The 25,768-nt window shown below is 44.0% G+C and overlaps 1 protein-coding gene across 1 annotated transcript in view; it reads right to left on the bottom strand.

Moving 5' to 3' along the window:
- LOC143806639 (cathepsin W-like) overlaps positions 1-25,768 on the bottom strand; it is a 103,381-nt gene that overhangs the window by 29,377 nt on the left and 48,236 nt on the right. Inside the window, exons 5-8 of the mRNA XM_077287407.1 lie at positions 23,353-23,446; positions 6,174-6,254; positions 3,236-3,352; positions 1,772-1,836 (exon numbers count right to left, since the gene is read on the bottom strand). Coding sequence (XP_077143522.1) covers positions 1,772-1,836; positions 3,236-3,352; positions 6,174-6,254; positions 23,353-23,446 — 357 coding nt within the window. The remainder of the gene's footprint in view (positions 1-1,771; positions 1,837-3,235; positions 3,353-6,173; positions 6,255-23,352; positions 23,447-25,768) is intronic.

Here is a 25,768-nt window from a genome sequence, read left to right as displayed (position 1 = left end):
ACAGGGTCCTCTCCCCTCTATACCGGTCTGTCATTGAAAATTTGTGTACTGTAAACGATATCTGTAACTCTGTATGTAACCCCTTTCTCATGTACAGCACCATGGAATTAATGGTGCTATATAAATAATAATAATAATGTGTATATATAATGGTGTGAAAAAAGTGTTTGCCCCCTTCCTGATTTCCTATTCTTTTGCATGTTTGTCACACTTAAATATTTCAGATCACAAAACAAATGTAAATATCAGACATAGATAACGCAAGTAAAACACAAAATGCAATTTTTAAATGAAGGTCTTTATTATTAAGGGAAAAAGAAATCCCAACCTTCAGGGCCCTGTGTGAAAAAGTGATGACCCCACACCCTAAAACATAAACTGTGGTTTTTAACATCTTTGGGAATCTGAGTTCAGTTTCCCTAGCCACACCCAGGCCTGATTACTGCCACACCTGTTCTCAATCAGAAAATTAATTAAGTAGGACCTGCCTGACAAAGTAAAGTAGACGAAAAGGTCCTCAAAAGCTAGGCTTCATGTCACGATATAAAGGAATTCAGGAACAAATGAGAAGCAAAGTAATTAACATCTATCCGTCTGGAGAAAGGTTATGAAGACATTTCTAAAGCTTTGGGACTCCAGCGAACAACAGTGAGTACCATTATCCACAAATGGTGAAAACATGGAACATTGGTGAACCTTTCACCCAAAAACCCTCAAAAAACATGTTCAAAATTTGTCTGTATTGTATTGCTCACCCATAGAGTATTACATATTCTTGAGTACATTTTGTTGTTGCACAAGCCAACCAAAATTACCCCAAGAGCACAGTGACGACTCATCCAAGAAATTACAAAAGACCCCACAACAACATCCAAAGAACTGCAAGTGTCACTTGCCTCAGTTAAAGTCAGTGTTCATGACTCCACCATAAGAAAGCGTGGGTAAAAATGGCCTGCATGGCAGAGTTCCAAGACAAAAACCACTGCTGAGCAAGAAGAGCATAAAGGCTTTTTGGCAGAAAACATCTTGATGATTCTCAAGACTTTTGGGAGAATACTCTGTGGACTGACGAGACAAAAGTTGAACTTTTTGGAAGATGTATGTCCCATTACATCTGGCGTCTAACACAGCATTTCAAAAAAGGAATATTATACCAACTGTAAATGTGGTGGTAGTGTGATGGTCTGGAGCTGTATTGCTGCTTCAGGACCTGGGAGACTTGCTGTGGTAAATGGCATCCTGAATTCTGCTGTCTACCAAAAAATCCTGAAGGAGAATGTCCGGCCATCTGTTTGTGACCTCAAGCTTAACGTACTTGGTTTATGTAGCAGGGCAATTATCAAAAACACACCAGCAAGTCCACCTCTGAAAGGCTTAAGAAAAACAAAATTAAGACTTTGGAGTGGCCTAGTCAAAGTCCTGATTGAGATGCTGTGACATGACCTTAAAAAGGCGGTTCATGCTCGGAAACCCTCCAATGTAGCTGAATTACGACAACTCTGAGTGGGCCAAAATTCCTCCAGAGTGTTGTAAAAGACTTCTTTTCAGTCATCGCAAATGCTTGATTGCAGTTGTTGCTGCTGCTAAGGGTGGCCCAACCAGTTATTAGGTTTAGTGAACAATAACTTTTTTTTCATACAGGTACCCATAGGTTTGGATTTATTTTTCCGTAATAATTAAGACCTTCATTTAAAAACTGCATTTTGTGGAACATTTTGGTTTAAAAAAATATTTTTTTTCAAGAGTCAAACACCCCTGGCAACATATTTACCTTCAGACCGGTGGCGTTTAGGCGCACAACAATTGTACCATTGACATTTACAAAATGGGCCATGGCTTAAGGAAAAAAAACAAAACAAAATGAATATGGAATTTAATATGCTTTTATGAATGTAGTAATTTCATTGTTTACTTCAATTGTTGTAACTGTGCTAAATTGTACTGCCCTTCATACTAACAATGATATCTTGGTTCTCTACCTATAATGAGAAATTTGTCTGGTCCTCCGCGCCTTCGGGTTTCTTCTTTCCTCCAGCATGAGACCTGCCCTTTGGGCATCCTTACTCTGTGTTGGCTTCTGATGCCGAGCAGACAGACTTCACACGTCATGACATATGAATAAGAGCAAAGAAATACTGTGGCACTCACCCTGTGGCTTAAAAGTTATTCCTTTATTGCATACCGGATGGAGGATATATTTGGTGTGCAATAAAGGAATAACTTTTTAGCCACTCGGTGAGTGCCACAGATTTGTTCCTATTCATATTTGCTTGTTTTCCGTTGAGCACCATGTGGGGCTGTGACATAACTGACTTGGGATTTAAACAAGGATACAATCTCCATATACTACTCCATTAATGTAATTGCAAATATTGGCGTCATGACATATGTTGCCTGTGCCTGGGCCCTAGTGTATGCACATCGTGATGTCGTGATTAGGCATCCAAGGCGTTGCCGAAGGCTAGGCTTTGTCCGTCGCACGTATAGGCATACTATAGGCATAACCCCCCGAGCTCATGCACTGTGCGCAGTGAGGATTCGTAGGTTTCTGAGCTTGGACCGGAGGGTATGTATTCGTTATACATACTCCCGGCCAGAGCCCGACTGGTGGGCACAGCCTCGCTCCATACAAGTGTGCGGAGCGAGGTTGCGCCCACTCGACAGGTTCTGGCCAGTAGTATGCAAAACGAATACATACCCACCGGTCCAGGCCCAGAAACCGTCGAATCCTCACAGCGCACAGTGCATGAGCTCGGGGCTTCATAAGTCTGCAGTCACACAGAGTGACTGCAGACTTCTCAATTTGGACCGGACAACCCTTTAACTGCTGCCAGTGCGAGTGGACTCCCTATGCATGATTTACACTTTCCATAGTGCTCCCATTTAAAGAGGCCACTTTGACAAAGAGGAGAACAGAGCAAAGATCTCAGAACAGATGAGTGAAAACGAAATCGAAGACATTGGATTTAAAAACTATATCTTAGAAATGTACAGTAATATATGGGACAGAGGGGATAAATGATATATACCATATGTAAATAATATAAAAAATGTGCCTATTCCCACATTTCTGGTGGGAAGGTGTCTGCCTCTGCGCTTTAATGCTTCATTAAAATGAAACACCGAAGTTAGCGGACCCAGTGCGATCTCTCACTTTGTGGCTACTACCGTCCTGCAGTAAAAGCTTCCACTGCACACAAAAAATACATTTGGACAAATACGGCATCTTTTTTACCTTGCTCATTTTTGGGGAGCGATATATACTCTTTAATGGTAGTTCTTACAGAATTGATGTTTTTACATTTCTGTACTTCTGCTTTGTATGGGTAAACTTTTTCAGATACCAATCCCTCTGTAGAGGAAAAGAGAGCAAATCTTATTAACATTTATACGTTTATTTTTTTTATAAATCCATTATTATTATTACTACATAAGACAATAGTCATCATTATTTTTCAGACACTGCTAAGAATACATTTGCATGGTGTCTCTATTTTAAGGAGGGTTCCCATCTGGGACATTTATGGCATTTCCACCTACGATGTGCGATTTTCAGAGCTCCCTTCAGTGACGAGAGCTGTGCCTGTATGGCCACCTGCCTATTCCTCAGCGTGTGCAAAGAGCCACAAAAAGGTTCTGGAAATAAATGTGGGTCACGTCTCTTTAGTATTTTTGTGCTATTCTGTCAATATTCTATAAATGTCCCAGATCAGACAGTTACATAAAAAAAAAAACAACGAAGAAAAACACAAAAAATAGCCTGGAAGATCACCAAAATATGCTTATTTCATGTTTTATTTTAACATTTGGTGACCTTATCTGTGATATACTGCGGGATGGACACTAGTTACAGCGCTTTCTGTTTTATAAAGTCCTGGTACCAGCGCCGGTATATGCCCCTTTCTACTATTGTTGCCAAGTAACGCGTCAAACTTATTTGACATCATCACTTAACCCCTCCATGCTGCAGCCCTTTTTAGTTTTTTGCGTTTGTTTTTCACTCCCCTTCTTCCCAGAGCCATAACTTTTTTATTTTTCCGTCAATATGGCCATGTGAGGGTTTGTTTTTTGCGGGACGAGTTGTACTTTTAAACAACACCATTGGTTTTACCATATTGTGTAGTAAAAAATGGGAATACAATTCCAAGTGCGGTGAAATTGCAAAAAAAAAAGCAAATTCACAATTGTTTTTTTGGAATTATTTTTTTTTCGCTATGCCGTTTACCAATCGGTTTAATTCTTTTTATATCTTGATAGATCGGGCAATTCTAAATGTGTTAATACCAAATATGTGTATTTTTTATTTAATTGTTTTATTTTGAATGGGGGGTGATATGAACTTTTATATATTTATATATTAACTTTTACTATTTTTGTTTAGTTTTCACATGCTAAAGTAGTCTCCGATCGCCTCTGCTACACACAGGTGATGATCAGATTGCCTGTGTGTAGCAGAAATGCTCACTTGCTATGAGTGCCGACCGGTGGGGCGGCGCTTATAGCAATCCAGCAATGACAACCACAGGGGTCTGCTGCAGACCCTATGTTGTCATGGCAACCCATCGGTGACCCGTGGTCATGTGAAATGGGCATTGATGGGCGGGATTAGTGACGCGCTTCTGGCGCAATCACAAATGCCGCTGTCAGAGATTGACAGCGGCATTTAACGGGTTAACCACAGCGGGTGGATCGTGATTCCACTCGCGGCTGTTAGGGGCTCATGTCATCCGTTCAAAACAGCTGACATGTTCCGGGAAAGATGTGAGCTCAGCGCCGGAGCCCACATCAAAGGGAGAAACACGTACATGTACATGTACGGCGCATGTCGTGAAGGGGTTAAGGCCCTGCTATGCCGACTCAGACAGCTATGTACTGAATATTCAGTGAGCTTTGCATTCAGTGAGGCTGGGTTCACATTTCTTTTTGGCAGTCCGTTAGACAGACTGCGTTACACCGCGGCATAACGTGGTGTAACGCAGTCCATTAACGCCGCCATTAATCCCTATGTCGGACGCATCGCTAGCGCACGCCCACAACGGGCGTGCGCTAGCGATGTGCCGTCATTGAGTGACGGACCCCGGGACGCAGGCTGACGCATTTCCGGGTCCGTCACTGCTAGCGCAGATAGAGCATCTGCTAGCTTTATCTGCGCTAGCGAAATTTGGCACTTGTGTTAACAGCAGCCCGTTAATGCATGTGTTGAACGGGCTGCTGTTAACGCAATGTGAACCTGGCCTTACCATGTTTACTTCTGGAGTTTTCCCTTCCTATCCATTTCTCACAATCAGCTATTCATCTCTTTAGCAAATTCCTGCTTTTCATTTAGCAGCATTTACTTTCTAGCTCAGTTTGCTCAGACCGGGGGATAACAATTTGATTGCTGCAATCATAATGAAGTGTGATGCTGTTGGTGAGTGATGCTGTTGGTGATGGCTAACCATTTGTTTGCTGATTGTCTTTGTCTCTGGCATTGTCATTTGTCTTCCGCTAGCATGCAGCTCTACCATTAACAATTTGTTTGCTGCAAGTCCTGAACTAAATATCAGTCTTCACATCCTATATGCAGTGTATCTACACTCCTGGCTCTGAGTCTTCTGGTGTAGCCTGCTCTGCTTGTCTACCGGCTATCCTTCCTGCCCGCTTGAGTCATCACCTTTAGTCCATGTTGCTCACCCTAATCTATGGCTTGGGGAACTCTCCTTGCCAATTACAAAATTTTCAAGCCTAAATTATTGGAAGATAAAATGTACAAAATTTGATTAAAGTTCATTTTTATAGTTATCCCCCACCACTTATCCTGCCACTGTCTCACAATAGTCGTTACTGCATGATTTGTATATTCTATAGATTGATTGTGCACAGCTCCCCTGATCTCCCCTATATAAATAGTCAAGTAAGTCCGGTAAACATGTGCATCTGGTAGAAATATCAATAAGGACTAGATAAGATTGCTGCAACCGTCGGAACAAAAGATTAACAAGAAAGAAGAAAATACCTATAAACACGTCTCCCCAAATATTCAAAACTGTATATTGTTTGTCTTCATCAAATAACTCTCTTATATTTAAACTTCTTGTCATCCTTCCAATCAGACTTTTAGTATTGGTTGAGATAATCTATTATCGTACGTGATACATTTTACATTTCCTTACAGTAAACATAAAATATCTTACTTTGCTTTATGACAGATTTAAAAGCCTCCTCAATTTTCACTCCTGCACAGCCATTTTCAGAAGGACCACAATCTATAAGCTCTGGAAGAAAATATTCAGTGAGTAAATGTAAACACAGAAGTAAAGTTTAGGAAGAGAAAAGTTACAAAGAAGATAATCCGCATGACTGCAGAAATAAAGGGGTTTAATTAATTAAAGACCGCCCTTCAGGTCAAGTGATTTTTTTCCACTTTTAGGCCACTAAAACTACCGTTACTACCTGTCTGTCCTCACCTTGTGACGATCTCTCCCGACTAAGGTGGCGATTCTCCTGCCAAATTTATCAAAATACCAAATATGCCAAATTTATATCAGTTTTTAAGTTTTAGCAATATAAGCATTTTTTCTAGATTAATTGAGAATGCCACTCTCTGAGACCCATAACTTTTACATTTTACTTTTAATGTAGCCATAAGAGTGCTTGTTTGACTTTTTTTTGTAAAGTTTTTTGGGTATGTATAATTTATTGCTATGTTTTTATTGTTTTTTAATGGCTAAAACTGCCTTTTTTGCTTTAGGCTTTCTTTTATTTTCAATCCGGCTACAACCAATTTTTGACTTTGTACTTTTTTCCCCCTTTTCTATCAGTCACATGAGGGTTAATATTTTAGTGGGTGAATTGTTTAACATCATTTATTTTTTTCATAAAATGTATGTAAAAATGGGGAAAAAAATTCCAAGTGCCCTGAAAGGGTGAAAAAACTTAATTCCGTAAAAGTATTTGTTTTTTTTACGTGCGGTAAAAATGACTTGGCATTATGATTCTTAAGATCAGCATGGCATTTTTTAAAATTTTATTTTAGTTAGTTAAAATAATTTAGAACCTTGCAATAAAATATATATATATATATATATGTATATATATATATATATATATATATATATATATATATATATATATATATATATATATATATATAAATGCTAAAACAAAAAAGTTACAGGGCTATATATATATACTAGCTGTACTACCCGGCTTCGCCCAGGGTAATAACTGCTGTTAGCAAAATAGAATGTGTTAACAAAAATTTATTCTGGACAAAAAAAACACAAAAAAAATAGATAGAAATGTAATTATTAAAAGGCAAAAACTAAGCTAATAGAAGCATTTTACAACATATATTTCAACACCAGAGATATTCCACACAGATTTAACTAAATTGGCCAAGTAATGTGAAGTAATCTTCTACTACTTATTCGAGAGCCTTTTGATAAACGACATTCTTAGTTTTTCCTTCAGGTGCAAAGACAAACAGATTTTTGGCTGTTCCAACTCTTGAACAGGCCACATAAAGTTGTCCATGAGAAAAGCATGGAGATTGTAAATCTAAGCTAGCTGAAGAGCCCGGCGTTGCCTGGGCATAGTAAATATCTGTGGTTAGTTATAGCACCTCACTTCTCTTATTTTCCCATCACGCCTCTCATTTTCCCCATCACATCTTTCATTTTCCCCCTCACATCTCTCATTTTCTCCCTCACACCTCTCATTTTCTCCCTCACACCTCTCATTTTCCCCCTCACTCCTCTTATTTTCCCCCTCACTCCTCTCATTCCCCCCTAACACTTGTCATTTCGACCTCACATCTGTCATTTTCCAATCACTCCACTATTTTCCCTCACTCCTCTCATTTTGCACTCACACCTTTTCATTTTCACCTCACACCTCTCATTTTCACCTCAGTATATACATGTTTGTCATCTCCCTTATATATAGTATACACCTGTATGTCATCTCCTGTATATAGTATATACCTGTATGTCATCTCCCCTGTATATAGTATATACCTGCTGTGTGTCATCTCCCCTGTATATAGTATATACCTGTATGTCATCTCCTCCTATATATAGTATATACCTGTATGTAATCTCCTCCTGTATATAGTATATACCTGTGTGTCATCTCACCTATATATAGTATATATCTGTGTGTCATCTACTCCTGTATATAGTATATACCTGTATGTCATCTCCTCCTGTATATACTATATACCTGTAGGTAATCTGCTCCTGTATATAGTATATACCTGTGTGTCATCTCCTTCTGTATATAGTATATACCTGTATGTCATCTCCTGCTGTATGTAGTATGTACCTGTATGTCATCTCCTCCTCTATATAGTATATACCTGTGTGTCATCTCTCCTGTATATAGTATATATCTGTGTGTCATCTCCTCCTGCATATAGTATATACCTGTGTGTCATCTCCCCTGTAAATAGTATATACCTGTGTGTCATCTCCTCCTGTATATAGTATATATCTGTATGTCATCTCCTCCTGTATTAGACCTCGTTCACACGTTATTTGGTCAGTATTTTTACCTCAGTATTTGTAAGCTAAATTGGCAGCCTGATAAATCCCCAGCCAACAGTAAGCCCTCCCCCCTGGCAGTATATATTAGCTCACACATACACATAATAGACTGGTCATGTGACTGACAGTTGCCGGATTCCTATATGGTACATTTGTTGCTCTTGTAGTTTGTCAGCTTATTAATCAGATTTTTATTTTTGAAGGATAATACCAGACTTGTGTGTTTTAGGGCGAGTTTCGTGTGTCAAGTTGTGTGTGTTGAGTTGCGTGTGGCGACATGCGTGTAGCAACTTTTTGCGTGTCGAGTTGCATGCGACAGGTTAGTGTAGCAAGTTGTGTGCAGCAAGTTTTGCGCATGGCGAGTTTTGCGCGTGGCGAGTTTTATGTGTGGTGCCTTTTGAGTATGTGCAAGTTTTGTGTGAGGCAACTTTTGCATGTGTTGCAACTTTTGTGCATGTGGCAACTTTTCTGCGTGTGCAAGTTTTGCGTGTGGCGAGTTTTCCATGAGGTGAGTTTTGCACGTGTGGCGAGTTTTGCATGTGGAGAGTTTTGCACGTGGCGAGTTTTGAGCGGCGACTTTTGTGTTTCGACTTTTATGTGGTGAGGTTGGTGTATGTGTGGTGAAATGTGCGCTGAGGGTGGTATATGTGTTCGAGCACGTGGTAGTGTGTGGCGCATTTTGTGTGTGTGTTCATATCCCCGTGGTGGTGTGGTGATTATCCCATGTCGGGGCCCCACCTTAGCAACTGTACAGTATATACTCTTTGGCGCCATCGCTCTCATTCTTTAAGTCCCCCTTGTTCACATCTGGCAGCTGTTAATTTGCCTCCAACACTTTTCCTTTCATTTTTTCCCCATTATGTAGATAGGGGCAAAATTGTTTGGTGAATTTGAAAGCGCGGGGTTAAAATTTCACCTCACAACATAGCTTTGACGCTCTCAGGGTCCAGACGTGTGACTGTGCAAAATTTTGTGGCTGTAGCTGCGACGGTTCAGATGCCAATCCCGGACATACATACATACATACACACACACATACACACATTCAGCTTTATATATTAGATATACCAAATAGAAAAAAAGAAGTCAGCACTCCAAATCCTTTTCAAGGGAAAAAGTGCATGGTTTATTCAAACCCACATCTCTGTGCGACGTTTCTTGAGAAAGGCTCTGTGAGACGAAACGTCGCACGGAGATGTGGGTTTGAATAAACCATGCACTTTTTCACTTGAAAAGGATTTGGAGTGCTGACTTCTTTTTTTCTGTTTGGTATGTATTTTGGGTAGATGAAGTGGACCATTCTACCTAGGAGGCCAGGCACCCGCCGGTGAGCATTGTGCTGTTCCGCTTTTTTCTTACCTATCTACATATATATATATATACTAGCTATTGAACCCGTTCTACGCCCGGGTGGCGAGCATTTATATTGGTATATGGTCTCCATCCTGGTATGTGCTGCTCCCATCTTGCTCTCCCATCCTGTCATGTGCTGCTCCATCCTGCGCCCCCATCCTGTCATGTGCTGCTCCATCCCGCGTCCCCATCCTGTCATGTGCTCCCATCCTGTCATATGCTGCTCCATCCTGCGCCCCATCCTGTCATGTGCTCCCATCCTGCACCCCCATCCTGCCATGTGTGAGACCCCATTCTGTCATGTGCTTCTCCCATCGTGCGCAATCATTCTGTCATGTGCTGCTCCCATCCCACGCCCCCATTCTGTCAAGTGCTGCTCCCATCCTGTGCCCCCATTCTGTCATGTGCTGCTCCCATCCTGTCATGTGCTCCCATCCTGCGCCCCATCCTGTCACATGTGCTCCCATCCTGCACCCCCATCCTGCCATGTGTGAGCCCCCATTCTGTCATGTGCTGCTCCCATCGTGCGCAATCATTCTGTCATGTGCTGCTCCCATCCCACGCCCCCATTCTGTCAAGTGCTGCTCCCATCCCGTGCCCCTATTCTATCATGTGCTGTTCCCATCCTGCGCCCCAATTCTGTTGTAATGTGCTGCACCCATTCTGCCTGTTCATGTTTCCATTCTGCCATATGTTGCTCCCATCTTTCTCTCTCCGGCTCTACTGCCCGAGTGTGGCTGTGCTGAGTGCGGGCGGCTGTGCTGAGTGCGGGCGGCTGTGCTGAGTGCGGGCGGGTGTGCGTGGCTGTGCTGAGTGCGGTCGACTGTGCGTGGCTGTGCTGAGTGCGGGCGGCTGTGCGTGGCTGTGCTGAGTGCCGGCGGCTGTGCGTGGCTGTGCTGAGTGCCGGCGGCTGTTCGTGGCTGTGCTGAGTGCCGGCGGCTGTGCGTGGCTGTGCTGAGTGCGGGCGGCTGTGCGTGGCTGTGGTGAGTGCGGGCGGCTGTGTTGAGTGCCGGCGGCTGTGCGTGGCTGTGGTGAGTGTCGGTGGCTGTGCATGGCTGTGGCGAGTGCGGGCGGCTGTGCGTGGCTGTGCTGAGTGCGGACGGCTGTGCGTGGCTGTGCTGAGTGCCGGCGGCTGTGCGTGGCTGTGCTGAATGCTGGCGGCTGTGCGTGGCTGTGCTGAGTGCCGGCGGCTGTGCTGAGTGCCTGCGGCTGTGCGTGGCTGTGGTGAGTGCTGGCGGCTGTGCGTGGCTGTGCTGAGTGCGGGCGGCTGTGCGTGGCTGTGCTGAGTGCGGTCGGCTGTGCGTGGCTGTGCTGAGTGCCGGCGGCTGTGCGTGGCTGTGCTGAGTGCCGGCGGCTGTGCGTGGCTGTGCTGAGTGCCGGCAGCTGTTCGTGGCTGTGCTGAGTGCCGGTGCCTGTGCGTGGCAGTGCTGAGTGCCCTGCGGCTCTGCGTGGCTGTGCTGAGTGCGGGCGGCTGTGCGTGGCTGTGGTGAGTGCGGGCGGCCGTGCTGAGTGCCGGCGGCTGTGCGTGGCTGTGGTGAGTGCGGGCGGCTGTGCGTGGCTGTGGTGAGTGCGGGCGGCTGTGCTGAGTGCGGGTGGCTGTGCGTGGCGGTGCGGAGTGCAGGCGGCTGTGCGTGGCGGTGCTGAGTGCGGGCGGCTGTGCGTGGCGGTGCTGAGTGCGGGCGGCTGTGCGTGGCGGTGCTGAGTGCGGGCGGCTGTGCGTGGCGGTGCTGAGTGCGGGCGGCTGTGCGTGGCGGTACTGAGTGCGGGCGGCTGTGCATGGCAGTACTGAGTGCGGGCGGCTGTGCGTGGCTGTGCTGAGTGCGGGCGGCTGTGCGTGGCTGTGCTGAGTGCCGGCGGCTGTGCGTGGCTGTGCTGAGTGTCGGCGGCTGTGCTGAGTGCCGGCGGCTGTGTGTGGCTGTGCTGAGTGCGGGCGGCTGTGCGTGGCTGTGCTGAGTGCGGGCGGCTGTGCGTGGCTGTGCTGAGTGCCGGCGGCTGTGCGTGGCTGTACGTGGCTGTGGTGAGTGCGGGCGGCTGTGCGTGGCTGTGGTGAGTGCGGGCGGCTGTGCGTGGCTGTGCTGGGTGCCGAGTGCTGGGGGCCTGAGCAGGCGGGGACACCGGCGCGCTGTGGGGGTCAGGTGCCGGAGTCGCCGCTAGCTCAGGCCCCCGGCACTTGCTATATGTACCTGTCCTCCGTTCCATCGATGCGCTCTGCTCTGTCCTCCACATCTTGTGGCTGTGACTGTTCAGTCAGAGGGTGGCGCGCATTAAGCATGTCATCGTGCCCTCTGAACTGAACGTCACAGGCAGAGGATGTGGAGGACAGAGCAGCGCGCATCGATGGAACGGAGGACAGGTAAATATTGCATACTCACCCTCCTGGCTCATCCCTGCTTCTCCGTTGGAGATTGCGGTGTGCGTTCAGTGCTTACGCATACCGCGATCTCCTGGGAGCGTCACTCTGTGGGGTCCAGACTGCGCCGGCGCTTGCGCAGTCTATAAAGGCTTCGGACAGAGTGACGCTCCCAGCGTTATATTATAGATATACATACAGGGGTTGGACCTAATAATGGAAACACCTGGAGACATCAGCAAATGTTAGTTTAATATGGTGTAGGTCCACCTTTTGCGGCGATTACAGCCTCAATTCTCCGAGGTATGGATTCATACAAGGTGTGAATTGTTTTCCAAAGGAATTTTAGCCCATTCTGCAGTTAAAACACCCTCCAGCTCTTTGAGCGACAATGGCGGCGGAAATCGACGTCCAACTTGAATCTCTAAAATCAACCATAAATGCTCAATAATGTTGAGGTCTGGGGATTATGGGGGCCAGATGAAATGCTCAACTTCATTAAAATGTTCCTCGTGCCATGCTTTAACGATTCTAGCTGTATGAATTGGTGCATTATCATCCTGAAAGATGGCATTCCCCTTCGGGAACAGTGTTTGAACCATTGGGTGCACTTGGTCGCCCAAAATGCCTAAATAATCTCGGCTGTTAATTCTTCCATGAAGGGATATCATTGGCCCGACAGATCTCCATGAAGTAGCACTCCAGATCATCACAGAGCCTCCGCCATGTTTTACGGTTGGGAGAAGGCAGTCTGGATGGAATGCTTCTTTCGGCTGTCTCCAAACGTACACTCGGCCGGAGGTTGGAGATAGGGTAAACGATGATTCGTCTGAGAATATGACATGTTTCCACTGCTTGAGGGGCCAATTCTGGAGGTTTCTACACCACTCTAAACGCTTGGAAACATTTGTCATTGAGAGCAGCCAGTTTCTAATTGCAGCTCTTCCGTGGAATCCAGATTTGTGCAGCTCCCGACGAACAGTTTTTGTGGAAACTGGGTTCTGTAGGTGTTCATTGAGCTCAGCAGTGATTTTCAGAGCCGTGGTCTTGCGATCCTCTCTCACAATTCGCTTTAGAGTCCGATGGTCTCTCTCAGTCAACTTTGACTTTCGGCCGGACCTGTGCTTTGATGCGGACATTTTTCTTTCTCTTTCAAACGCAGTCATTACTTTGGAGACAGTACCTCTTGACACTCCAAGCATTCGGGCACTTTCTGTTACACTAGCGCCTGCCATACGAGCACCAACAATTTGGCCTCTGTGACAATCCGAGAGGTCTGCCATTGGTATCAGGTTCTCATCATTGTTCTTACAATTATGCAAAACAAACAGTTAATTTACATGTCACATAACACAAATAATCAACTACAAAATATTACCATATGTCACAGTTTGCATGTTTATAACATCTTCGAAAATTATGATGCCAAAACGTTAGGTGTTTCCATTATTTTGTCCAACCCCTGTATATAATATACATATATACACACACATGCAAATAGAAATATATATTTCTATAGGTCATCCTGTGTATATATATACATATATATATATATACATATATATATATATACATATATATATATATATATATATATATATATATATATATACCGTGTTCCAAATTATTATTCAAATTGGATTTAAGTGTCATAAAGATTTAATTGTTTTGTTTTTCAAATAAACTCATGGATGGTATTGTGGTTCAGGGCTCAATGGATCACTGAAATCAATATTAAACACATGTGATAATTAGTTTTCCAGGTGATTCTAATGAAAGGAAAACTACTTAAAAATGATGTTCCACATTAGTAAGCAGGCCACAGGTTTCAAGCAATATGGGAAATAAAAAGGATCTCTCTGCTGCTGAAAAGCGTTAAATAGTGCAATGCCTTGAACAAGGTATGAAAACATTAGATATTTCACGAAAACTTAAAAGTGATCACAGTATGATGAAGAGATTTGTGCCTGAAACAGAGCACAGACAGAATTCATGCAGATAAAGGCATAATGAGGAAGGTTTCTGCCTGACAAATTCATTGGATTAACCCATTATCTACCAATGTCCTTTTTTTGGGACGCCTAATCTTTAGCTTCTAGCAGCTAAGATTTTATAATTTTTATAATTAGGTCCAATTTTTTGTGTTGTGTTTGTAAAATCAATGTTTTCAAAATAGGAAATCATGTCATTATCATTTTTAATTAAATATTGGGACGCCCTTTTCTGAAAAATCCGTACTTGTAAAAATTTTAAGTTGGCAAGTAATGGATTAAGAGAGCAGCTGCCAAAATACCATTACAAAGCAGCAAAGTTATTTGAAGCTGCTGGTGCCTCTGGAGTCCCGTGAACCTCAAGGTGTAGGATTCTTCAAAGGCTTGCTGTGGTGCATAAACCTACTATTCGGCCACCCCTAAACAGTGTTCACAAGTGGAAATGGTTGCAGTGGGCCCAGACATACAAGAAGACTAATTTCCAAACAGTCTTGTTTACTGATGAGTGTCGAGCAACCCTGGATGGTCCAGATGGATGGAGTAGTGGATGGTTGGTGAATGGCCACCGTGTCCCAACAAGGCTGCGACGTCAGCAAGGAGGTGGAAGAGTCATGTTTTGTGCCGGAATCATGGGGAAACAGCTGGTAGGGCCCTTTAAGGTTCCTGAAGGTGTGAAAATGACCTCTGCAAAGTAAATAGAGTTTCTGACTGACAACTTTAGGAGCAAAATCATCTTCATGCATGACAATGCACCATCTCATGCTGCAAAGAATACGTCTGAGTCATTGGCTGCTATGGGCATAAAAGGAGATAAACTCATGGTGTGGCCACCTGTTATGATCCTTAGAGGTTGAGGATCACAAATTATTCCAGCAAGGTGACTAAACATAGGACAAGCTCTAGGGAAGTGGAAAACTGGACTGACCGCAAAACTGAACCTATCCAACCACACTAGAGGCAGCCGGTGAACGTGTCTAAAATCCTAGACGTCTCGAGCCAGCCTGAGGAACTAACTACCCCTAGAGAGAAAGAAAGACCTCTCTTGCCTCCAGAGAAATAATCCCCAAAAGATATAGAAGCCCCCAACATATAATAACGGTGAGGTCAGAGGAAGGCACATACACAGGGGTGAAAGCAGATTCAGCAAAAGAGGCCCACTAATTCTAGATAGCAGAAAATAGAAAAGGGGTCTATGCGGTCAGTAAAAAACCCTTATAAAATATCCACACTGAGATTTCAAGAACCCCCACACCAACTAACGGTGTGAGGGGAGAAACTCAGTCCCCTAGAGCAACCAGCAAGTAAGAAATCACATTTTAACAAGCTGGACAAAAAACATGATGAACGCTGATAATCAGAAACTGAACAAACAAAAACTTAGCTTGTCTTGGAGAGACTGGGAGCAAGGTAGTCACCAGGAATCTGAAGAGCACTGAATACATTGATAGCAGGCAAGGAACTGAGTATCCAGGTGAGCTAAATAGGAAACCAACCAAGGATAATGAACCAGGTGATGAAGCCAACCTGCAGAAAGACAACACTACACAGTACCGCTAGTGACCACTAGAGGGAGCCCAAAAATAGAGTTCACAACAGTACCCCCCCCCTTGAGGAGGGGTCACCGAACCCTCATCAAGACCCCCAGGGCAATCAGGACGAGCCGCATGGAAGGCATGAACCAAATCGGCCGCATGAACATCAGAGGCGACAACCCAGGAATTATCCTCCTGACCATAGCCCTTCCACTTAACCAGACACTGAAGTCTCCGTCTAGAGATACGAGAATCCAAAATCTTCTCCACCACGTACTCCAATTCGCCCTCGACCAGCACCGGATCAGGAGGCTCAACAGAAGGAACCACAGGTACCACATACCTCCGCAACAAAGACCTATGGAACACATTATGGATGGCAAACGATGCCGGGAGATCCAAACGAAAAGACACCGGGTTAAGGATTTCCAAGATCTTATAAGGACCGATGAAGCGAGGCTTAAACTTAGGAGATGAAACCTTCATAGGAACATACCGAGAAGACAGCCACACCAAATCCCCAACACGAAGTCGGGGACCCACACCGCGGCGGCGGTTGGCAAAGCGCTGAGCCCTCTCCTGTGACAATTTCAGATTGTCCACCACATGACTCCAAATCTGCTGCAACCTATCCACCACAGAATCCACCCCAGGACAGTCAGAAGACTCAACCTGACCCGAGGAAAAACGAGGATGGAAACCAGAATTGCAGAAAAAAGGCGAAACCAAGGTAGCAGAACTAGCCCGATTATTAAGGGCAAACTCGGCCAATGGCAAAAAAGTCACCCACTCATCCTGATCAGCAGAAACAAAACATCTCAAATACGTCTCCAACGTCTGATTAGTTCGCTCGGTTTGGCCATTAGTCTGAGGATGGAAGGCCGACGAAAAAGACAAATCAATGCCCATCTTAGCACAAAAAGTTCGCCAAAACCTGGACACAAACTGGGATCCTCTATCAGACACAATATTTTCAGGAATGCCGTGCAAGCGAACCACATTCTGAAAAAATAGAGGAACCAAATTGGAGGAGGAAGGCAGCTTAGGCAAGGGCACCAAATGGACCATCTTGGAAAAACGATCACACACCACCCAGATGACAGACATTTTCTGAGATACTGGCAGATCCGAAATAAAATCCATGGAAATGTGCGTCCAAGGCCTTTTCGGGACAGGCAAAGGCAAAAGCAAACCGCTGGCACGAGAACAGCAAGGCTTAGCCCGAGCACAAATCCCACAAGACTGCACAAAGGAACGCACATCCCGCGACAAGGAAGGCCACCAGAAGGACCTAGCCACCAAATCTCTGGTACCAAAAATCCCAGGATGACCCGCTAACACCGAAGAATGAACCTCGGAAATAACTCTGCTGGTCCATCTATCCGGGACAAACAGTCTCTCTGGTGGACAACGGTCAGGTCTATCCGCCTGAAATTTCTGCAGCACTCGTCGCAAATCTGGAGAAATGGCAGACAAAATCACTCCCTCTCTGAGAATACCAGCCGGCTCAGAAACTCCCGGAGAGTCAGGCACAAAACTCCTAGAAAGTGCATCAGCCTTCACGTTCTTCGAACCAGGCAGGTATGAGACCACGAAGTTGAAACAGGAGAAAAACAACGACCAACGAGCCTGTCTAGGATTCAGGCGCTTGGCAGACTCGAGGTAAATCAGATTTTTGTGATCAGTCAGGACCACCACACGATGTTTAGCTCCTTCGAGCCAATGTCGCCACTCCTCAAATGCCCACTTCATAGCCAACAATTCCCGATTACCAACATCATAATTTCGCTCGGCAGGCGAAAACTTTCTTGAAAAGAAAGCACACGGCTTCATCACAGAGCCCTCAGAGCTTCTCTGCGACAAAACAGCCCCTGCTCCAATCTCGGAAGCATCAACCTCGACCTGGAAGGGGAGAGAGACATCTGGCTGACATAAGACTGGAGCTGAAGAAAACCGGAGCTTAAGCTCCCGAAAGGCCTCCACGGCCGCAGGAGACCAATTAGTCATATCAGAGCCCTTCTTGGTCAAATCCGTCAAAGGTTTAACCACACCAGAAAAATTAGCGATGAAACGACGGTAAAAATTAGCAAAACCCAAGAACTTCTGAAGACTCTTAACAGATGTGGGCTGAGTCCAGTCATGAATAGCCTGGACCTTGACTGGGTCCATCTCCACAGTAGAAGGAGAAAAAATAAAACCCAAAAAGGAGACCTTCTGTACTCCGAAGAGGCATTTTGAGCCCTTCACAAATAAAGCATTAGCACGCAGGACCTGAAACACCATCCTGACCTGCTTCACATGGGACTCCCAATCATCAGAAAAAACCAAAATGTCATCCAGATAAACAATCATAAATTTATCCAGATATTCTCGGAAAATGTCATGCATGAAGGACTGAAACACAGAAGGAGCATTAGAGAGTCCAAAAGGCATCACCAAGTACTCAAAATGGCCTTCGGGCGTATTAAATGCTGTTTTCCATTCATCTCCCTGCTTAATGCGCACAAGATTATACGCACCACGGAGATCTATCTTGGTGAACCAACTGGCACCCTTAATCCGAGCAAACAAATCAGACAATAGTGGCAAAGGATACTGAAATTAGACTGTGATTTTATTCAGAAGGCGATAATCTATACACGGTCTCAAAGAACCATCCTTCTTGGCCACAAAAAAGAATCCTGCTCCAAGAGGGGAAGAGGATGGGCGAATATGTCCCTTCACCAAAGTCTCCTTTATATAACTCCGCATCGCGGCATGCTCTGGTATAGACAAATTAAAAAGTCGTCCCTCAGGGAATTTAGCACAGTCACAATCCCTATGAGGGGGCAGGACACTGGACCTGGGCTCATCAAATACATCCTGGTAGTCAGACAAAAACTCAGGGACCACAGAAGGAGTGGAAGAAGCAATAGACACCAATGGAATATCGCCATGAATTCCCTGACAACCCCAACTAGACACAGACATAGCTTTCCAATCTAAAACTGGATTATGAGCCTGCAGCCATGGCAGACCCAAAACGACAACATCATGTAAATTATGCAGAACAAGAAAGCGAATCACCTCCTGATGAACGGGAGTCATGCACATGGTCATTTGCGTCCAATACTGAGGTTTATTCTCAGCCAATGGCGTAGCATCAATTCCCCTCAGAGGAATAGGAAATTCCAAAGGCTCCAGGACAAAACCACAGCGCCTGGCAAATGACAAATCCATCAGATTCAGGGCAGCACCCGAATCCACAAAGGCCATAACCGAGTAGGACGACAAAGAACAAATCAAAGTAACAGACAAAATAAATTTAGGCTGTATAGTACCAATGGTGACAGGTTTAGCAACCTTTTTTAAGCGTTTAGAGCATGCTGAGATAACATGAGCAGAATCACCACAGTAAAAGCACAACCCATTTTGACGTCTATGACTTTGTCGCTCAATTCTGGTCAGGGTTCGATCACATTGCATAGACTCAGGTCCCTGTTCAGAAAATACCGCCAAAGGATGAGCAGATTTGCGCTCCCGCAAACGCCGATCAACCTGAATGGCTAAAGCCATAGAATCACTCAGACTTGTAGGGGTGGGGAACCCCACCATAACATCCTTAATGGCTTCAGAAAGACCTTCTCTGAAATTTGCAGCCAGGGCACACTCATTCCATTGAGTAAGCACTGACCATTTCCGAAATTTCTGACAATACACCTCTGCTTCATCCTGCCCTTGAGAGAGGGCCAGCAACGCTTTTTCTGCCTGATTCTCAAGATTAGGCTCCTCATAAAGCAATCCAAGAGCCAGAAAAAACGCATCCACATTAGAAGTAAGTCAGAGTCTGAACATCCATGTCTGCAGCTGAGCTCAAAACCACTCAGAGTTCAAGGGGATGAAAGAAGCTAGACAGACTGCAGCACAAAAAAAAAAAAAATGTACTCAGGTCTTCTTTTAATCCCACTTCTGCGATGCAAAAAACACTTTTTGGCCTGCTATACTGTTATGATCCTTAGTGGTTGAGGATCACAAATTACTCCAGCAAGGTGACTAAACATAGGACAAGCTCTAGGGAAGTGGAAAACTGGACTGACCGCAAAACTGAACCTATCCAAACACACTAGAGGCAGCCGGTGAACGTGTCTAAAATCCTAGATGTCTCGAGCCAGCCTGAGGAACTAACTACCCCTAGAGAGAAAGAAAGACCTCTCTTGCCTCCAGAGAAATAATCCCCAAAAGATATAGAAGCCCCCAACATATAATAACGGTGAGGTAAGAGGAAGGCACATACACAGGGGTGAAAGCAGATTCAGCAAAAGAGGCCCACTAATTCTAGATAGCAGAAAATAGAAAAGGGGTCTATGCGGTCAGTAAAAAACCCTTACAAAATATCCACACTGAGATTTCAAGAACCCCCACACCAACTAACGGTGTGAGGGGAGAAACTCAGTCCCCTAGAGCAACCAGCAAGTAAGAAATCACATTTTAACAAGCTGGACAAAAAACATGATGAACGCTGATAATCAGAAACTGAACAAACAAAAACTTAGCTTGTCTTGGAGAGACTGGGAGCAAGGTAGTCACCAGGAATCTGAAGAGCACTGAATACATTGATAGCAGGCAAGGAACTGAGTATCCAGGTGAGCTAAATAGGAAACCAACCAAGGATAACGAACCAGGTGATGAAGCCAACCTGCAGAAAGACAACACTACACAGTACCGCTAGTGACCACTAGAGGGAGCCCAAAAATAGAGTTCACAACAGCCACCATCTTCCCCTGACATCAACCCTATAGAAAACCTTTGGAGTATCATCAAGCAAAAGATCTATGAGGGTGGTTGGCAGTTCACATCAAAACAGCAGCTCTGGGAGGTTATTCTGACTTCATGCAAAGAAATACAAGCAGAAACTCTACAAAAACTCACAAGTTCAATGGATGCAAGAATTGTGAAGGTGATATCAAAGAAGGGTTCCTATGTTAACATGTAACTTGGCCTGTTAGGATGTTTTGGAGTTAAATAGCTTTTTTGTTCAGTGAATGTGACCTCCTAATGCTGCAAATTCCACAAATGAGGATTTTCAGTTCTTTAAAACATATCAAATGTTTAGAAAGTCTACTGTGCCTAATAATTTGGAACAGTGCATTTTGAGTTCTTATTCATTTGGGAGATTATACTGTTATCATTGGGAGGTTTCTTCAATAAAATTCGATGTATAATCTAACGGTAATGACTCTTATTATGGACTGACTGTCATTCGCACCGACCATTTAGGAAAGTCCGAGAAAAATATAATTTGCATAATAATTTGGAACACGGTGCGTGTATATATATATATATATATATATATATATATATATATATATATATATATATATATATATATACACACACACACACAGTAAAGACCAAAAGTTTGGACACACCTCATTTAAAGATTTTTCTGTATTTTCATGACTATGAAAATTGTACATTCACACTGAAGGCATCAAAACTATGAATTAACATATGTGGAATTATATACTTATAAACTTGTGAAACAACTGATATTATGTCTTATATTCTAGGTTCTTCAAAGTAGCCACCTTTTGCTTTGATGACTGCTTTGCACACTCTTGGCATTCTCTTGATGAGCTTCAAGGGGTAGTCACCGGAAATGGTCTTCCAACAATCTTGAAGATGCTTAGCACTTGTTGGCCCTTTTGCCTTCACTCTGCGGTCCAGCTCACCCCAAACCATCTCGATTGGGTTCAGGTCTGGTGACTGTGGAGGCCAGGTCATCCGGCGTAGCACCCCATCACTCTCCTTCTTGGTCAAATAGCCCTTACACAGCCTGGAGGTGTGTTTGGGGTCACTGTCCTGTTGAAAAATAAATGATGGTCCAACTAAACGCAAAGCGGATGGAATAGCATGCCGCTGCAAGATGCTGTGGTAGCCATGCTGGTTCAGTATGCCTTCAATTTTGAATAAATCACCAACAGTGTCACCAGCAAAGCACCCCCACACCATCACACCTCCTCCTCCATGCTTCACGGTGGGAACCAGGCATGTAGAGTCCATCCGTTCACCTTTTCTGTGACGCACAAAGACACGGTGGTTGGAACCAAAGATCTAAAATTTGGACTCATCAGACCAAAGCACAGATTTTCACTGGTCTAATGTCCATTCCTTATGTTTTTTTAGCCCAAAGAAGTCTTTTCTGCTTGTTGCCTGTCCTTAGCAGTGAATTCCTATTTTACTTTGAAGGCCTTGCTGTACAAAGTCTCCTCTTAACACTTGTTGTAGAGATGTGTCTGCTGCTAGAACTCTGTGTGGCATTGACCTGGTCTCTAATCTGAGCTGCTGTTAACCTACGATTTCTGAGGCTGGTGACTCGGATAAACTTATCCTCAGAAGCAGAGGTGACTCTTGGTCTTCCTTTCCTGGGGAGGTCCTCATGTGACCCAGTTTCTTTGAAAGTATCCCCAAGTGCAGTTTCAAAAACCATCAAGCGCTACAAAGTTTTCCCAATTTTTCGGACTGACTGACCTTCATTTCTTAAAGTCATGATGGCCACTCGCTTTTCTTTACTTGGCTGCTTTTTCCTTGCCATAATACAAATTCTAACAGTCTATTCAGTAGGACTATCAGCTGTGTATCCACCAGACTTCTGCACAACACAACTGATGGTCCCAACCCCATTTATAAGGCAAGAAATCCCACTTATTAAACCTGACAGGGCACACCTGTGAAGTGAAAACCATTCCCGGTGACTACCTCTTGAAGCTCATCAAGAGAATGCCAAGAGTGTGCAAAGCTGTCATCACAGCAAAAGGTGGCTACTTTGAAGAACCTAGAATATAAGACATAATTTCAGTTGTTTCACACTTTCTTGTTAAGTATATAATTCCACATGTGTTAATTCATGGTTTTGATGCCTTCAGTGTGAATTTACAATTTTCATAGTCATGAAAATACAGAAAAATCTTGAAATGAGAAGGTGTGTCCAAACTTTTGGTCTGTACTGTATGTGTGTGTATATATATATATATATATATATATATATATATATATATATATATATATATATACTGTATATCCCTGTATCTTTTTTATTTTTACATTGATGGACCTATATGAGGATTTGTTTTTTTATTCTTACATGGCGAACTGTTAAATGAGTATATAAAAATATAATTATTTATTTATTTTTTTTCATTGATATCATTGGGGTACATGCAATATACTGATTGCTTTTTGTTGAAGGCGCTGCAACCAAAAACAGCAATTCTAGCATTTTGTTTTTTGTTTTTTGGCATTCTATATTTTTATTTTGATTTATCTGATTTTTTGCGAATGTGGAAACTTATTAAATAGGCTTATTTAAGGGCTGATTCAAGCTTTTTTTTTTTTTTAATACCCTCTCGACCTTAGAAATTAAAATTTAATGTTCACAGCTGCCCTATAGGCCCAGTGCCCTTTCTTTGCCTCCTCTGCTACATCATTTCGTTCCTCCTTTTTCCAAGATGTCCACAACGGAGTCATGACAAGTAATAATAAGTCTAAACCTTGATTTCCCATTTTTGTGCCGTGGTAGAGGAAAGACAGGAGCGTTGTCCCAAGGAAAGTCAGTTACTTACGTTGAACTGATAAGTTTACTGGATGTCCAATTATTCCCCACTGTGCCTCAATGTTTCCAACAGCGGCAAACGCCCAACAGGAACCGCAACTGAGCTAGAGAAGACATTTAAACGAAGAGTTATTTGCACAATGTGCTATATTACATGTGCTATATTACATGTGCTGTATTACACTATTGTTCAATCATTCTAACTGAGGTAGGCCTTATTAGCTGCCTATACAAATAAGCAAAAAAACAAACACCTGTAGAAATGGCTAAGCAATGAGCCGATAAGTACAGTGTAAGTACACTGTTCTTATTAGTCCTTTTAGGGGATTTGAAGCTGCGATCGTTTGATTGATTGTACTATATACAGCAACACTACAGAATTGCTGTGTATGGCAAAAATCGAGTTCTTCTTTGAAGCCCGGCCACAGACACTGTTTCAATGGAGCTCCGCAATGACAGGCACAGAAGTCTTCAACAGACCCACAGCGGTTATAGCAGCCCATTGGCGACCCGTGATCACAGTGCGGGCATTCTGATGGCTCCATTGAAAGATGAGCCCCCTTGCCGACACATTGTTAATGGTGCTGTCAGAGATAGACAGCAGCATTTAACAGGTTAACAATCGAGGGTGGAGATGCGCTCTACTCATGATTGCTAGAGGCAGGTCCTGGCCGTGTCACACGGCCATCGCTTGCCGGGTATGCGGCAAGATCAAGTGTCCAGTTGCTTGGTGAAGTTTTCCAAGATATTCCTCACTTCCTCAAGGAGAACTTTCATAAACCTGACTGATGAGGCTATTGTTTCCTTTAACCAGGAAGCTATCAATTGTGGATTACTGACCCTTGGTGATGGGTAGATTAAAGGGAACCTGTCACCAGAAATAACGCTATTAATCTGCAGATATGGGGTTAATCTGCATGTTAATAGCGTTATTAACCTGCACGGCGTCTGAATTGGCCCAACGCTGCTGTTAGAAAATGGACTTTATTTTCCTCCGTAACGTCCCGATTTCAGTCATGGGGGCGGCGCCGATGCTGGATCAGTCACCGCTCTAAGTATACAGAGCGGCCACTGTAACCGCGCCCTGCTCTTTTTTTTTATTTCTGCTGCTCTCCTTTAATATTCCTCTTCTTCTTCTTCTTCTTCTTCTTCTTCTTCTTATTATTATTATTATTATTATTATTATTAATAATAATATTTTTATCATACAATTCCAGGAATATGGGCCTTTTTTTGGTGCTAATTTTTATGGTCTTTACCAAGGGGGCGATGTTGACAAGGTAATAGTGCAGGGCAACCTAAAGACACGCCCCAGAGGATCCTGTGAGCCACACCCCCTTGTAAAGATAATAAAAATCTGCAGGAAATGAAACCTCCATATCTCTGGAACCAAATAGCAGATTTAGAAAAAACTAAAAACTGATTACTCAAGCAATCAGTGGCAATAAAATAATAGCAAAAACTGGCCTTTTTTGACCATGTGACAGGTCCTCAAGTGTAAACCATCCCTAGCAGCAAAGATGCTAAGCTGAATTACAGGAGGCAGGTGTTATTGTCTCACTCTTGCTGCTCTATAGTCTTCCAAACTGCACACAGGTGTGCTTACAGTTCCAGAAAGCAAGTCATTGGACAATGGCAGGAGCATTTGTGGTGCCCCAGGAGTCCAGACGCCACAGTGGTATTGCCTGCCTCCTGGGGAGGGTGATGCCATGCCTGGAAGCAAGAAGGATCCCCTTAACAGATAACACTAGCATACAACACTTTTCTGACTCCAGGCCAGAAGGGATAGCTCTAAACCCGGTTTCAGAGTAGCTTCCCTATAAGTTCTGGCTTGGAGGAGGAGTTACAAGTCAGTCTGTGTGAGACAGTGAAGGCAGAGGAAGTACAGGAGGAGTGAGATTCTAGGAGTGGAGCTGCAATTGGGCTCACCCCCAGGACTGAGCGCAGGAAACCGGACACCGGAGTCCAAGGTTGTGTGGGAACTGTATGCCCCACACAGGGCCGGCGTCAACACCCGGCCTAGCCGGGCAATTGCCGGGGCCCTGACGAGACAGGGGGGCCCACTCACACAGTCATAGAGCCATCTGGCTGCTTTAACCCTTTCTACCCTTTCAATTTGCGCTGGCACAAGCATCTTCTCACTGTCAGTGCAGGGCCAGGCACACATAGGGGTTAATTAAGGACACAGCCAGCGTGACATTGTGGGCGGAGAGTTCTCCTGCTCAGAATCTCCTGGCTGTGTGCACTAGTGATGGGAAATCTAGTTCATTTTGGTGATTAGTTCACCATGAACTAGTTCACTGAAAAGATTAGTTCAAAAGATTAGTTCATTTAGTTCATTTAGTTCAGTATTGCTCTGGATTCTGCTGAGAAGAGATGGATCAGTTCTAGTTCGTTACACAGAAGCTGTGGCTCCAAGGATGAGT

Source organism: Ranitomeya variabilis, chromosome 2 (assembly GCF_051348905.1).
Source record: "Ranitomeya variabilis isolate aRanVar5 chromosome 2, aRanVar5.hap1, whole genome shotgun sequence".
Taxonomy (NCBI): Eukaryota; Metazoa; Chordata; class Amphibia; order Anura; family Dendrobatidae; genus Ranitomeya; species Ranitomeya variabilis.
The sequence above is the reverse complement of the archived record's forward strand: the minus strand, read 5'-3'. Positions and strand labels throughout refer to the sequence as shown.